General features: G+C 44.6%; 1 protein-coding gene across 6 annotated transcripts in view; it reads right to left on the minus strand.

Annotated features, from left to right (window-relative positions):
• LOC139263790 (uridine phosphorylase 1-like) overlaps positions 1 to 16,569 on the minus strand; it is a 143,258-nt gene that overhangs the window by 53,155 nt on the left and 73,534 nt on the right. For 2 of the 6 annotated variants that reach the window (XM_070879840.1, XM_070879839.1), the window contains exon 7: positions 15,318 to 15,388. The exons of the other annotated variants lie outside the window; for them this stretch is intronic. In XM_070879840.1, the coding sequence (XP_070735941.1) occupies positions 15,318 to 15,388 (71 nt within the window). The remainder of the gene's footprint in view (positions 1 to 15,317; positions 15,389 to 16,569) is intronic. 6 annotated transcript variants of the gene reach the window in all.

A 16,569-nucleotide genomic window follows, 5' to 3' on the forward strand; every position in this document is an offset into this window, starting at 1 on the left:
CTCTTCCCACCCTCCTCCTCCTCCTCCCTCTCTTCCCACCCTCCTCCTCCTCCTCCCTCTCTTCCCACCCTCCTCCTCCTCCTCCCTCTCTTCCCACCCTCCTCCTCCTCCTCCCTCTCTTCCCACCCTCCTCCTCCTCCTCCCTCTCTCTCTCTCTCCCCCCTCCTCCTCTCCTCCCCCTCTCCCTTCCCATCCTCCCTCCTCCACCCCCTCGCTGTCAGAGACAGAGAGAGAGAGAGAGAGAGAGAGAGAGAGAGAGCTACTGACACAGACAGAGAGAAAAAGACAGACACTGGGGGGCCTGTCTCAGCACGCTGTTGGAAGGCTCCCGGTGCTGCAGTAGGTGAGTAGAAACTTAACTCTTTATTTATTGATTTTATATTATTTTTTTAATTTATTTTTTCATTGATTTATTGATTTATTTATCATTTATTATTGATGATGGCTCGTTATTTGTAAAAATGAAGTGTTTAATGTTTGCAAACTTCCCTCCCCCCCCTCCCCCACCATCTCTCGTTCCCTACGCCTGATTTATAAGTGTAGGCAAGATTTTTCTGAGCGTAGAAAAATCTACACTGACTCCATTCTAAGTTAGTATGGAGTAAGTTTTCGCTGCCTAAACTTGCAAAACAGGCGTAAGTGGCTGGACACGCCCCTTTTTGAAAAAAAAATCTATTCTAAAATGAAACTACTCTAACTCACTAGAACTAGAGCAAACTAAATGCCGAGAATTGCAATTTCTAAGATGCTCTATACTAAACTAGCTGCTCCAAAAAAATAGGAGCAACTCAGGCTGAAACTTGAGCCCCCTGCTATTTTAAATGTTTTGAAATGAAGATTATAGTTGGTGTCATGTTTGATACAAGAGGGTAATTTTTTTTACAAATTTGTGCTTCCAGCATGGAGCTTTGTTTACTAGGACCATATATATACATTGGGAATTATATTCATGTGCAGAAATCAGTAAGTTCCAAGGATCATGTTCTCCAGTGGACAGAAAATCCAGTAGAGGATACTGATCTCTATGCCCAAATTCCAGATATGCTCTGCTGACAGGCTAAGCCTTGAGCTGCAAGGACACATTTGTAAGATTTAACCGAATATTATGCCCAGTTATTGACCATGTTGACAATATGAACACAAAACAAAATTTTAAAAACGTACTGATTACTTGTCATTACTATTTTTATTTGGTTTGTTTTTGCTAACACCAGTGTCAAAGATAGGCAATTTTCAAGATTGAGTCACATCATTTAACGACAAATCAGTTTTATGCCATGTGTGTCACTCAAAGATTGTGGCCAGAATCTTCCCAGCCCTGCAAGTGAGGGTTTGGAGGCAGGTCTGCTGTCAAAATGGCCCTGATTGACACCAGGGTGGAAGTCCGCTCTGAACCCGCCTCCATATCAGTTTCTCAACTAATGGGTCTACCTGCGGATCACCAAGTAGCGGGCCATCAATTAAGATGCTTAAGAGTTAATTTAAAGATATTTAAAAGGATTTTACGCAGGCTCTCACCATTTTACCAAGTTTTCAACAAGTTTGCCGTCCCTCGGGTTTCATGCCAGGTAAATGTGTCAGGTTCTCAGTGACACTCCATTGTTTTGGTATAAAAGCCATCATTTCACAGCTGCCTGTTCACTTTCCAATGTAAAAAGCTGAAGCCTTCAGGATTTGGAAGAAACTTTTGAGCTGTATGCAGTTTGGAAGTGTTTGCAGCGAACTCTCTGTCCACGGTCACCTCCTTGGAGCAACCTCTCACCATTGACAGATCACTTCTATCAACTCAACCTCACCTGCCATCTATTCCAGCAGCATCAGTGCCCTTGAAAAAACGTTACCTTGGTCCTCAGAATCCCACCACGATCAGCCGCAACACCATCACTAATACACCAGCATCACCAACATCAACCTTCTCTGCAATCACCTGATGCTGCATGGGACACAGTGCATCAGCACCTGACTACATTGCTGCCCGGGTGGCCAGGGATGGCCTCACCATGGCCACATTCACTTCACTTGACGCTGTGCAGCCTGGTTGCCACATGATGCGGCAGGTTGGTACCACCCCACACCAGCACCATACAGCATCCCTGCAATGCCCAAGCCATTCCTTTCACACTCATCACCATTGTGCAGGGTACCCTTATGTCTGATCATTCACTACAACTCACTAAGCCACTTCCAAAGGTGCACACAACTCTGTCCAAGAACATAAAGTGCTTAAAATAAAGATTTCAATGTTTGACAAAATATTAGTAGAAACTCAACATGAACATTGGTTAAAAGACCCAAATGCCTATCCTTGTATGTTGATAGTTGGTATGATTGGACAAGGATGAGGATGAATGTGAGGGGTGGCTAGTGAAATGGGGAACTGATAAGAGTGGAGGTGCAAGATAAGTTGGTGTGAGTAAGGATGTGCAGGAGTAGGGTAGAGAAGGCAGAGTGATGGGGATGTGATGACACAGCAGAATGAAGTTGAGTGTGACTTTGCAGTAATGTTTCGTGATCTACTGAGACCAGTGAAAGATTTGCGCCACTGCAGCCAGGTCCTCTTGATGACATCCCTGCTTGTGCCCTCCTGTGCAATGAGCAACTAGGCTGCATTGGTGTCCTGTGGAGGTCTCTTCCGCCCATTGGAAGGGAAGAGAACCTCCCTGCATAAACATCTGGAGGGAGTCCTGGGAGAGCCTGGATGCAGCCGTGCACCTTTTTGCTGTGCTTGTCAGTGTTTGCAGCACCTCAATGATGTAGAACACTGACAGAACTGTCAAAAAAAAGTTGGCCATGGTCCCTTTAAGGAAACCTGCTGATGACGCGTCATCAGACCTGCTTCCTGTTAATTGACCGGGAACCTCGCAGGACAGGCTTAACAAGCCCCATCAACATAAAATCAGATTAACGGGACTCCATAGAAGTGTGAACGGGGTTGCATTCTGCCATTTAACTCGGCTGCACTTAGCCTGCCTCGGTAAATGGCCTGTGACAAACATTTGAATCTTATCCTTTGGTTTTATCTTTACTTTTAAAAGCAATAGCAACCCTATTTTTCAAAATGGCAGGCATGCCTTCTCAGGGCTGCTGGTGATATCTTAGCTACAGGAAATTGCTGCTTGTTTTTTGATCAGAAAATCAATTTAATTTAAAATGCTTCAAACCAGCTTTAATGTCTATTTTGCGCTGAATTTCCCAAACCCAGAGGTATTTTTATATATATTTCAACTTTATGACTTTGTGTTGCGAAAGCACTGTTTGGTATTATTCAACTGATCACCTCTTTTGACACTCCAAATGTCAAAGCTGATATCTGCTCATCAAAGCAATTATTACACAGAAGGCCAGTACATTTTGTGTGTTAAGATGTTCAGACACCTACTATGGTGCATGAACATATAATAGATTCTGTAAGCTCCTGTTCATATTAATCCTCCAAAGACCATATTCTGTTTTTGATGAGGAACAAGAATATATTTACTGCTAAGAAACAGTTTTTCTCAAAATTAGTCAACAGCATCACAAAGGAACTGGTTTGTTTGATTAACAGCATGTAAACGGTCTTCTAAACCATTATATTGTGTTTTATATCTCTTTATTTCTGTAAATAATTTTATTTTTTAAATAAATTTGATTTTTAAGTTAGCCTGCTATGTATAGTGCCTTGCATGGCTAATATTTTTTCTGTTTCTGCAGTGACAAGACATAGTGGAATTCTACATACAAACTTACCTAAACATCAGGGCCAGTGAAAATAGTCTGGAGGCCACAAGGTGCCAAAAATATAACAGCAATGTAGACCAAGATCAAAATTTAAAAGAAGTAAAGCAACATAATAACAAGAAATGGGAGCAGGAGTAGGCCATTTGGCCCCTCGAGCCTGCTCCGCCATTTAATAAGATCATGGCTGATCTGATCTTGGCTTCAAGTCCACTTTCTTGACCGCTCCCTGTAACCCTTGACTCCCCGATAGTTCAAAAATCTGTCTATCTCCACCTTAAATATATTCAATGACCCAGCCTCCACAGTTCTCTGGGTTAGAGAATTCCAAAGATTCACGACCCTCTGAGAGAAGAAATTCCTCCTCATCTATGTTTTAAATGGGCGATCCCTTATTCTGAAACTATGCCGCCTAGTTCTAGATTTCCCCCACGAGGGGAAACATCCTCTCTGCATCTACCCAGTCAAGCCCCCTCAGAATCTTATATGTTTCAATAAGATCACCTCTCATTCTTGTAAACTCCAATGAGTATAGGCCCAACCTGCTCAACCTTTCTTCCTAAGCCAACCCAGTCATCTCAGGAATCACTCCAATGCAAGTATATCCCTCCTTAAATAAGGAAACCAAAACTGTATGCAGTACTCCAGGTGTGGTCGCACCAACACAGTGTACAGTTGTAGCAGGACGTCCCTACTTTTATACTCCATCCCCCTTGCAATAAAGGCCAACATTCCATTTGCCTTCCTAATTACGTGCTGTACCAGCATGCGAACTTCTTGTGTTTCATGGACAAGGACCCAGAGATCCCTCTGTACTGCAGCGTTTTGTAATCTCTCTCCATTTAAATAATAATTTGCTTTTTTATTCTTCCTACCAAAGTGGATAACCTCATATTTTGCAACATTATACTCCATCTGCCAAATATTTGCCCACTCACTTAACCTATCTATATCCCTTTACACATTTTTTGTGTCCTCCTCACAACTTGCTTTCCCACCTATCTTAGTATCATCAGCAAATTTGGGTACATTACACTCGGTCCCTTCATCTAAGTCATTAATATATATTGTAAATAGTTGAGGCTCCAGCACTGATCCCTGTGGCACCCCACTAGTTACAGTTTGCCAACCTGAAAATGACCCATTTATCCTGACTCTCTCTATTCTGTTAGTTAGCCAATCTTCTATCCAAGCTAATATATTGCCCCCAACCCCATGAGCTCTTCTTATCTTGTGCAGTAACCTTTAATGTGGTACCTTATCAAATGCCTTCTGGAAATCCAAATACACTACATCTACTGGTTCCCCTTTATCCACCCTGCTCATTCCATCCTCAAAGAACGCTAGCAAATTTGTCAGACATGATTTCCCTTTCATAAAACCATGCTGACTCTGCTTGATTGTATTATGATTTTCTAAATGTCCTGCTTTTACTTCCTTAATAATGGACTCCGGCATTTTCCCAATGACAGATGTTAGACTAACTGGTCTATAGTTTCCTGCTTTCTGTCTCCCTCCCTTATTGAATAGAGGCATTAAATTTGCAGTTTTCCAATCTGCTGGGACCTGTCCAGAATGCAGCGAATTTTGGTAGATTACAACCAATGCATCCACTATCTCTGCAGGCACTTCTTTTAAGACCCGAGGATGCAGGCCATCAGGTCCAGGGGACTTGTCCAACTTTAGTCCCATTAGTTTGCCTAGTACTTTTTCTCTAGTCATACTGATTGTTTTAAGTTCCTCCCTCCCTATAGCCCCTTCACACCTCAAGTCGCTGGAGAAATACCACCAACGATGTCTCCACAAGATCCTACAAATCCCCTGGGAGGACAGACACAACACCGTTAGTGTCCTTGACCAGGCCAATATCCCCAGCATTGAAGCACTGACCACACTTGATCAGCTCCGCTGGGCAGACCACATTGTTCACATGCCAGGCACAAGACTTCCAAAGCAAGCGCTCTACTCGGAACTCCTTCATGGCAAACGAGCCAAAGGTGGGCAGAAAAAACGTTACAAGGACACCTCAAAGCCTCCCTGATAAAGTGCAACATCCCCACTGACAACTGGGAGTCCCTGGCCAAAGGCCGCCCTAAGTGGAGGAAGTGCATCCGGGAGGGCGCTGAGCACCTAGAGTCTCACTGCCGAGAGCATGCAGAAATCAAGCGCAGTCAGCGGAAAGAGCATGCCGCAAACTTGTCCCACCCACCCTTTCCCTCAACGACTATCTGTCCCACCTGTGACAGCGACTGTGGTTCTCATAATGGACTGTTCAGCCACTTAAGGACTCATTTTTAGAGTGGAAGCAAGTCTTCCTCGATTCCGAGGGACTGCCTATGATGATTATCTATTATTATTGGGATGCTTTGTGTCTTCTTCTGTGAAGATCGATACAAAATATTTGTTCAAAGTCTTTGCCATTTCCCTATTTCCCATTAATTCCTCAGTCTCATCCTCTAAGGGGCCAACGTTTACTTTAGCTACTCTCTTCCATTTTATATACCTGTGGAAGCTCTTACTGTCTGTTTTTATATTTCTTGCTAGTTTATTCTCATAATAGATCTTCTCTATTTTTTTTTTTAGTCGTCCCTTGCTAGTTTCTAAAAAAGTTCCCAATTCTCTGGCCTACCACTAATCTTTGCAACATTGTATGCCTTAGTTTTCAATTTGATACCATCCTTAACTTCCTTAGTTAGCCACGGATGGTTTATCCTTTTCGTAGAGTCTTTCTTTCTCAGTGGAATATATCTTTGCTGAGAGTTATGAAATATCTCCTTAAATATCTGCCACTGCTTATCTACTGTCTTACCCTTTGATCTATTTTCCCAGTCTACTTTAGCTAACTCTGTCCTCATATCTTTTTTTTTAAAAAAAGGTCTTTATTTAAATTGCCTTTATTTAAGTTGAGGACACTAATTTTAGACCCAAGTTTCGCACCTTCAAACTGAATTTGAAATTCTAAATGCTATGATCACTCTTCCCTAGAGGATCCTTTACCATGAGATAATTAATTGATGCTATCGCAATACACATTACCAGATCTAAAATAGCCTGCTCCTTGGTTGGTTCCGTAACAAATTGTTTTAAGATACCATCCTGAATACACTCTCCGAACTCGACCTCAAGGCTTTTGTCCAATTTGATTTGTCCAATCTATGTGAAGATTAAAATTGCCCATGATTATTGCCGTAACTTTCTTACAAGCCACTATTATTTCTCAATTTATACTCTGTCCTACAGTGTAGCTACTGTTTGGTGGCCTATAGACTACACCCATCAGTGACTTCTTTCCTTTATTATTTCTTATCCCCACTCAAACTGATTCTACATCTTGATCTTCTGAGCCAATATCATTTCTCACTGGTGCACTGATCTCATTCTTTATTAACAGAGCTACACCCACCTCAGTTTCCTTTCTGCCTATCTTTCCGAAATGTCAAATACCCCTGACTATTCAGTTCCCAGCCTTGGTCACCTTGCAATCACGTCTCTGTAATGGCCATCAGAGCATAACCATTTATTTCTATTTGTGTCATCAGCTCATCTATCTTGTTACATAGAAACATAGAAAATAGGTGCAGGAGTAGGCCATTCGGCCCTTTGAGCCTGCACCGCCATTCAATGAGTTCATGACTGAACATGCAACTTCAGTACCCCATTCCTGCTTTCTCGCCATACCCCTTGATCCCCCTAGTAGTAAGGACTACATCTAACTCCTTTTTGAATATATTTAGTGAATTAGCCTCAACAACTTCCTGTGGTAGAGAATTCCACAGGTTCACCACTCTCTGGGTGAAGAAGTTTCTCCTCATCTCGGTCCTAAATGGCTTACCCCTTATCCTTAGACTGTGACCTCTGGTTCTGGACTTCCCCAACATTGGGAACATTCTTCCTGCATCTAACCTGTCTAAATCTGGCAGAATTTTAAACGTTTCTATGAGATCCCCTCCCATTCTTCTGAACTCCAGTGAATACAAGCCCAGTTGATCCAGTCTTTCTTGATATGTCAGTCCCGCCCTCCCGGGAATCAGTCTGGATCAGTACGAATGTTGTGTGCAGATAAAGAGCTTTTAATTTTGTCTTTTTACATTTTTCACTACTGACTCTACTTTCTGGTGCACACTTATGTTTATATGCTTTGTTCCTTCCTGACACACACTGGTTATCATTACCCCTACTGCTCTCCTGCAATTTCCCACCTGAACCCACTCCCCCCCTCCTCACCTCCTCTATTTAGTTTAAAGCCCTATCTATAGCCCTAGTTATTCGATTTGCTAGGACACTGATCCCAGTATGGTTCAAGTGAAGCCCGTCCCAAAGGAACAGCTCCCACTTTCCCCAGTACTGGTGCCAGTGCCCCATGAATTGAAACCCATTTCTCCCACACCAATTTTTGAGCCACGCATTCATCTCTCTGATCTTATTTACCCTATGCCAATTTGTTCATTGTTCAGGTAGTAATCCAGAGATTATTACCTTTGTACTCCTTTGAAGACCCTGACCATCAGTGGTCGGGGCCTTCAAAAGGAGCATACCACTTCACGGTACTGCGCGTGCTGAAGAGCGACTATGAAAAGGGCGACTTGATTGGACGTCACCAAGGTCCAGGTCACTGATTGAAGTGTGGGCAGATACATCAGGAGCGGCGAGCTTGAGGCGCAGGAGCGGCGAGTGCTCGGAGAGCGACGTGATCGGGGCCCAGGAGAGGCGTGAGTTCGGGGCCCAGAAGAAGCGAGGGCCCAGGGGCAGCACGGGCCAGCCCACACTGCAATATGTGTGCGCACTAGGTCCATGCAGCAGAGCTGGTCTCCAGTCGTCTTGGTTAATCCTTGCCACTGGACCAAGACCTAGCTCTGTCAAGCCCGTATGGTGGCTGGTGTGCAACGGCCACCACACGTTAAAAAAATCCACGCACAGGCATCCTTCAACATGTAGTTCGGGATCTGGAATATTAAGTCCTTCATTGAAACACCTGTGAAGTCATCCCTTTTTGGCATAGAAGCAAGTTATCCTCGATACGAGGGACCGTCTATGATGATGGTTACCTTTGTGGTTCTGCTTTTTAATTTATCCCCTAACTTCTCATACTCCCTAAGTAGAACCTCTTTCTTTGTTCTACCTATGTCATTGGTACCTACGTGGATCAAGACAACTGGATCTTTCCCATCCCACTCCAAGTTCCTCTCCAGCCCAAAGGAAATGTCCTTAACACAGCCTTCGGGACTCTCACTCTCAGCTACAGAGAACAGTATCTATTCCCCTACTGTCCCCTACCACTACTACATTTCTTTTTACTCCCCCAACTTGAATGGCCCTCTGTACCACAGTGCAGTGGTCAGTTTGCTCATCCTCCCTGCAGTCCCTGCTTTCGTCCACATAGGGAGCAAGAACCTCGTACCTGTTGGACAAGTGCATGGGCTGAGGCTCCCCCAATGCTACCTTCTGGATCCCCATATCTGTCTCACTCGTAGTCACACCCTCCTGTCCCTGACCACGGACCAAATTTGAAGTATTTAACCTAAAGGATGTGACTGCCTCTTGGAACACAGGTAACCAGGTAATTCTCCCCCTCCCTGATGTATCGCAGTGTCTGCAGCTCGGACTCCAGCTCATCAACTCTGAGCAGAAGTTCCTCGAGCCAGATGTGGTTGCTGTGGATCACACTGGTGTCCACCAGCTCCCACATGCTGCAACATATCGCCTGCCCTGCCATCTCGATTGTATTTTATTTAACTAATTAGGTTTTCAAGTTTTTAAATATCAATTATCCACATATCGTTTTTAATCTGTAAACACGGCTCTTAATTTAAACTAATGCCCAAATTTAGAAAAAAAGAGAAATACTCACCAATCACTTACCTGTTCTCCTGTGACATCACAGTTTGATTTTTTTTCCCCCCCTCACAGGCCTGTTCACTCTGCTCCCAGCCGCTGATTACAGTACAAAAACTGACACACAATAGATCTCAAGAAGTGTTCGACAAAAAGTAGCTCGTACAACGGAGTTGCTGAAAATTGAAGTAATGAAGGAACAATGCCAAACAGGAAGACAAATAAAAAGAAGACGAATGAGACCAACGCAAAGGAGAGGGAGGCTGATGACGAGAGATAGGCTGGCGATGACACCATTGTGCTGTTGAACTGACAGGGAAACATATTGACAGCAAATCCAGTAGTTGAGGGTACACATCATTTAAGCCATGACTCTGCTGGGAATCATTTCATTAAATCCAACTGAAATTTTTTTAACGAGGATTATATTGATAGTTTTATTCGAGATTTTGAATGATTAGCAATCCACCAAAGGTAGAACAGACTTGGCTGAACATCTGATACCATCACTTGGTAATGAAGTGCTTGTGTCTTTTTCTCATGTTAATCTGATCGACATTACAAACTATAAAATGTGTTATTCTAAATGCCTATTACTAAATGCCTAAAGCATATAGGCAAAAGTAAAAGAAACTGAGGAAAACTTCAGATAACATACATAGAGGATGTTGCAGAGTTAGAAGCCATTTGGAAATTCTGACCGTGAATCACCATAATCTCCATTAGAATACAGTTTCTTTTTTCATGGCAGAATCAAAGCAATTTTGTATCTGGCCAAAGTTATAACTTCTGACAACGAGAGAAATCCTTTCAGAACTGTTGATTGAGAATTGATTTCAGTCGAGAAACTTCATACACTCTTTTTCGCGAACCAAAAAATGCAAAGTGGTTTCTTGTCAATTTTCGCAAACTGAATTTGCCTTTGTTCAATTTGCATTAAATCGCGACAATAAATATTGACAGAGTGGGCAAAACTGGAAAATAGAATTCAATGTGGGAAAGTGTGCGATCATCCACTGTGAATCCAGGAAAGACCAATCGGAGTATTTTCTATATGGTGAGAAACTAGAAACTGTGGAAAAGCAAAGAGATTTGGGTGTCTGTGTACACAAATCACTAAAAGCTAGTGAATAGTTACAAAAACCAATCAAACAGTCTAATGGAATGTTGCTGTTTATCTCTAAGGAGCTGAAATACAAAGGGGAGGAAATTATGCTTCAAATTACGCTGGAGTACTGCGTTCAGATCTGTGTGTGGCACGCGAGGAAGGATATATTTGCCTTGGAGAATGTAGTGTGCCGATTCATTAGAATGATACAAGTTGGGGGGGTGGGGGGGGCGGGGAAGGCGAGTGGGGAGCGGCGGTTAAACTGTTAAATTATGAGGTCAGGTTGCATTAACCTAGCTTGGATTCCTTTGAGTATAGAAGATTGAGGGATGATCTAATCAGGGTGTTTAAAATGTTAATGGATTGGACAGCGTAGATCAAGAGAAACGATTTCCTCTGATGGGGGAATTAGAGCCAGACCATTCAGGAGTGAAATCAGGAATCACTTCTTCACACAACGGGTAGAAGAAACCTGGAAAACTCTCCCCGAAAAGGATGTGGATGCTGGTCAATTGAAACTTTCAAGACTGAGATCGATAGATTTTTATTAGGAAAGGGAATCAAGGGGTATGGGGTTCAAAGGCAGGTAAATGGGGATGAGATACAGATCAGCCATGCTCTAACTGAATGGCAGGGCAGAGCAGACCTGAGGTTCTGAATGGCCTATTCCTGTTCCTATTCGATTGGAGGCTTCACTGTGCATCAGTCAGCTCTCCAAAAGAACGATTTGCAGAAACTGTCATTGTTTCTGGTTTTCTTATGACAAATCTATCCATTTGCAAATCTATTCAATCCTTGGTTTATTTTTTTCCCCCGATGACATGTCAGACCCATCCCAGCTCTCTATCCAGAACGTGGTTGAATGCTGCTTGTTCTTTACGATGATTTTCATATTGGAGCTGCTTCATTATTGACTGGTCTTTTTTTTTCTGCTGCCCTGGAGCAGTTATTCCAATTGGTTGAACTGACCATGGTGACAACTCCCCTTTCCATTTAATGTGGCTGGTGTTTCCATGCTGCTGAGATCTGGTGTTTACACCCAGTATTTCAGTAGATAACCAATAAGCACGAATCAAGGAAATAAAGCACACACGACACTCAAAAAACACTCGCATTCTCTGCTTGCTTACCATTTTACCAACAAACATATAAAAAGTTTAAAGTATACATGCATACACTGTGCGATTGTATTGTAATCACATACACAACAATGATGTCTATTATTCATTTTTATTTACAGATCAGAAATGCAATTCGCCACATGTAGCTAACAGCTAACATATTGGACAACACAGGCAGCTAAACGCACTGATAAGTGACTCCACGCTTAGCAAGGGGCCCCAAGTTTGTGTGCGGCTGGCATCAATTAAAACTAGCCTGCACTTTTTAAAGCTCTCCTGCACCTCATAAAGGGGAAGTGCAGTTTGACGAGACCAGGTGCTAGGAGTCATTCCAAAAGGCAGATTCAACTGCGAAACATTCAGCAATGCTACAATAGGCCAGAGAGAGCGCTCCAAGGTTCTCAGAGGCAGGAGGTGGAGAGGAGGACGGAGGTCCTGCTTCCACTGACCGACACTATGATGGCAGTGGGAGCAGATAGCCGCAGAGGTCAATGCCAACAGTGTTGTCACAAGGACCTGGATGCAGTGCCGGAAAAAGTTCAGTGACCTTACACGAGTGGTCAAGGTTAGTGAATGCATCTTCAAATGCCGTATCCCACAAACTGCACCACTAGCCTCACACACTGCTCACTTCACCACACCCCGATTACTCAGCTACGAACAATCTCGACCAATCATGACTCATACCTCACATTCATATGCTCCATCTCATAGCTTGCACACACTGCCAGCTATTCAACCATGACAGCCTTATCAACCAAACACATTCTCTGACACACTTCCCAGGACAAGGTGGCACACAACTGTAGGCAGCAGCAGCTAACCAGAAGGGGACAAGCGCGCTACCATATCCTGACCCCGCTCAAGGAAACGGTGCTCAGCATAAGTAGAGTGGCTGTGACTGGCCGGTGTCAGCATGGGCATTGAAACTATTGAACATTATGCTCATACCTCATCCCCCTTCTCACATCCCACTTCCCCCTCATCCCACAATCTCTTCTGACTTACAAGCTGCAGATGGTGTAAGCATGCAGCTCTTCCTTTCCGCCCCTCCCCCCAGCACCACAACCCGATCCTTGTGTCCTTGTCATTTCAGAGACCCAAGAAATCCAATCTGGCCAGGCAGTGGTGCAAGAGGAAGAGGAGAGTGATGATGAATAAGAAACACCATCGCTTAATCTGACACTCACAGCCACCAGCTCAGATAGCGGCACTGCACTGACTTTAGAGGGTAGCACAGAGGCAGGATGTGCACGTGGCGAGCGGGCTGCAGCCAGGGCAGAGGCAAAGGGTAGTCAGGTGTCAGCTCCCCACAGAGCGAGGTTGCACACGGGTTCTTCTGCACAGGACTCAGGTGAGGACTTCGACGGGGCAGCCTACAGAACAAAGCTGATGGGTATGCACAACAAAATGCTTGGTGCATTGGCAGGCTTGCCAGAAAGCCTGAATGTAATGTCAACAAGCATGGTGGAGTCCAGCTCCAACCTTGCACAGGGCTTTGCACAGAGCTTGGAACCCATCCTTTCCAGCGTGGAAGTGATGGGCAGATCCATCAGCGCACTTGTGAACCCAACCATCATGCAGCATTTGATGATTCAGCTTCCATTGCAGAACACGCAGAAGCTACCTAACATCTGAGTGCTGCAATGGAAGCTCAGACTGAAGTCATGTAAGCTCAGCTTACTGCCACACAAGCTCAGTGCTACCATCATGGCTGCAGTTAGCGTGTTAAAAGGGGCTTGCAGGGTGTTGCAGCAGTTCAGCAATCTGTCCTCCAGCAGATTACTAGAAGTGCTGCCCCGGGGGAATGTCAGTGGCTCCATAGAGCGCAAACTTGCTGTCCTCTCTCAGGATAACAGCATTCATCCTCCCACCACGCCACTCCGCCAGTGCCCTTATAGTTGCCCGTCAGCAAGACAGCCCAGACTGCTGCCGCCCATGCCGAGGTGGTACAGTCTAAAGCCAGGCTTACTAGGTCCAGAGCTGCTTGAGGTCGTCCTGCAATGCCATCTGCAGTCTCCTCCGATGAAAGTCATCAGCCTTCCACCAGCCATGCTACAGCCACTGGGGTAGCACTGTGTAGGTGCACTAGGATAGGCAAAGGCACACAGAAGACAGGCACTAAGAGAATGCACAAGGTGATTAGTTGACTTTTGAAATACATTTTGTAATAATTTGATTCATAAAATTGGCTTTGGAATTTTATTTTGTGGTGGCTTTTATTGTAGCATTGTGGCCAGGAGGACGCCAGGAGGATAGTCAGTATCAGAGGGAAGGTAAGATGTGGGACTATTGGTGAATGGGGAATTGGGATTGCATTCACTGGTACAGTATTCAGATGAGTTGATCATGGATAGCCCAGGCAGAAAGGGGCTCTCTCGGATGCCTCCTCCCTTCCTCATACGTCTGCTCTTCCTCTTCCACTTCCTCCTCCTCAGCTGGTCGCTGTAAGCCTGGTGGCAAGGACTGTGCCCTCATGATGGCGAGGTTGTGGAGCATGCCGATCATCACGACGAATCTTGAGACACACTCTAGCGATTACTGCAGGGCTCTTCCAGAGTAGTCCAGGCAGCAGAAGCATTGTTTAAAGACGCCAATGAAGACCTGCTCTATCAGATTCATTGTATGCATGTTGCCCATGTTGGCATGGGTTGCACAGAGGAGCCATGAGCCAGGTGGACAATGGATAGCCCTTGTCACCCAGAAGTCAACATCTAGTTTGTCATTGTGGCTCAAATGCTGATGGTACAACGGACTGCCGCAGAATGAAGGCATCATGACTGGTGTCAGGATACCGAGTATTGACCTGCATCATACACAAAGTATGGTCGCACATTAGCTGGACATTGAGGAAGTGGAAATCCTTCCCGTTGCGGTACATCCCTGAATTGAGATATGATGCTCGCAAAGTGACATGGGTGCAGTCAATGGCACCTTGCACCATGAAGAAGCCTGCTATTGTGGCAAAGCCATGTGCTCGCTCCGCCTGCATCTCTCTGGCAAGAGTGAATGAACTATATTCGGCTCTCTTTGCACACTGAGTCTCACTCACCACCCCTATACAGTAATGGACAGCGAACTGGGAGATGTTTCAGATGTTGCCTGCTCTAGTCTGGGAGGAGCCCGAAGTGAAGAAGTTCAAGGTCACAGTCACCTTTACAGCTAATGGCAATGCTGTCTTCAGCCTGGACAGAGGCTGTAAGTCTGCCTGCAGCAGGTGGCAGATTTCAGTGAGCACCTCTTTAGTAAAATGGAGACGTCACACACTGTTCGTTACTGAGGTTGAGATAGGAGAATTACTCCCTGTAGACCTTGGGTGGATATGGCTTTCTGCTGAGAGCCCATCTCCCCCTCTTCCTCCTGCCTCGTCTAGCAACTTGTCCTGCTCTGTATCACCTCTGCTCATTCTCCCAGTCATGCTACAGGTCAAGGGGATTCAATCTATTACACCCATATCACCCACTTTAAAAGAAGTCTAGAAAGCATCAAATATTTCTACAAACTCAGCAACAGCTAGTAGAAATCAATCAGCAACTAACCTGCAAGTAAGTGATGATCCCTTTAAATAGCGCTGGTGGTGGGTCCTTCCTGCTGCTGAATGCATGTTCAGCTGTGGGAGGTTAAGAGAGGGCGTTACTCCACCATTAAGGTCGAAAATGGCAGCGCTGGTATCGATCTGTGTATGCTCCTAGCACTGACTAACGCCCTCACCAAAATAGTGTCTGGTGCGGCCCACACCAAAAGTCTGTGCTCGCTGCTTGGACACCATTTTGACCCAAAACAACAACAGTAGCGCCCTTTAGCCCAGTGAGTTTACAGTTAAAGGTTTGATTGTCTGCCAGTGGACTGCTCAATCCTGTACTCTTAACACAGCACACTTGTGAAAGTGGGCTAATTAGTTTTAGTTTTCAGCAAATATGGGCTTGCCTACAGGAGCTGCCTGTTGCAGTGAGCATGAGTAATGAGTATCAGGGAAAAAACAGAAATAATACCAGTGATTTCATTAACTGAACAATCAAGAGGAATATCACAGCTTTTATACATACACATGACCTTAAATAGTGGCTAAGTGCACTAGACACAATAAAGACTATGGGCTCTGACAACATCCTGGCTGTAATGCAGAAGACCTATGTACCATAGCTGGCTGCTTCCCTAGCCAAGCTGTTCTATTTCAGCTAAGACACTGGCACCTACCCAATAATTTGGAAGATTGCCCAAGTGTCCTATTCATTAAAAAAAAGATAAATCTAACCTGGCTAATTAATGCCACATCAGCTTCCTCCCAATTATCAGCAAAGCGATGGAAGGAGTCATCGATAGTGCCTTCAAGTGGCATCTACTCACCAATAACCTGATCACTGACATACCACCTTGATCCAGACAGTGTCAGAATTGAATGCCAGAGCCAATATGAGAGTAGCTGCCCTTAACATCAAGGCAGAATTTAACGGAGTACAGAACCAAGGAGCCCTAGCCAAACTGAAGTCAATGGGGGTCAAAGGGAAAATCTCCTCGTGCCTGACATAAAAGAAAGTGGCTGTGGTTATCAAAGGCTAGTCATCATAGCACCATGGCATTGCTGCAGGACCAACTTTAGCAGCTACATCAATGTCCTTCCCTTGTTCATAAGGTCAGGGGTGGGCTGTTTGGTGATAATTCTATGCTGTTCAGCTCCATGCTCAACTCTTTTGATCATGAAGCAGCCCATGTCAACCTACAGCAAGATCTGGGCTGACAAGTAACAGGTACATTCATGCCAGGTAACGGCCACAAGAGAAAGCCCAGCTA

This window comes from Pristiophorus japonicus, chromosome 5 (assembly GCF_044704955.1).
Source record: "Pristiophorus japonicus isolate sPriJap1 chromosome 5, sPriJap1.hap1, whole genome shotgun sequence".
NCBI classification, from domain to species: Eukaryota; Metazoa; Chordata; class Chondrichthyes; family Pristiophoridae; genus Pristiophorus; species Pristiophorus japonicus.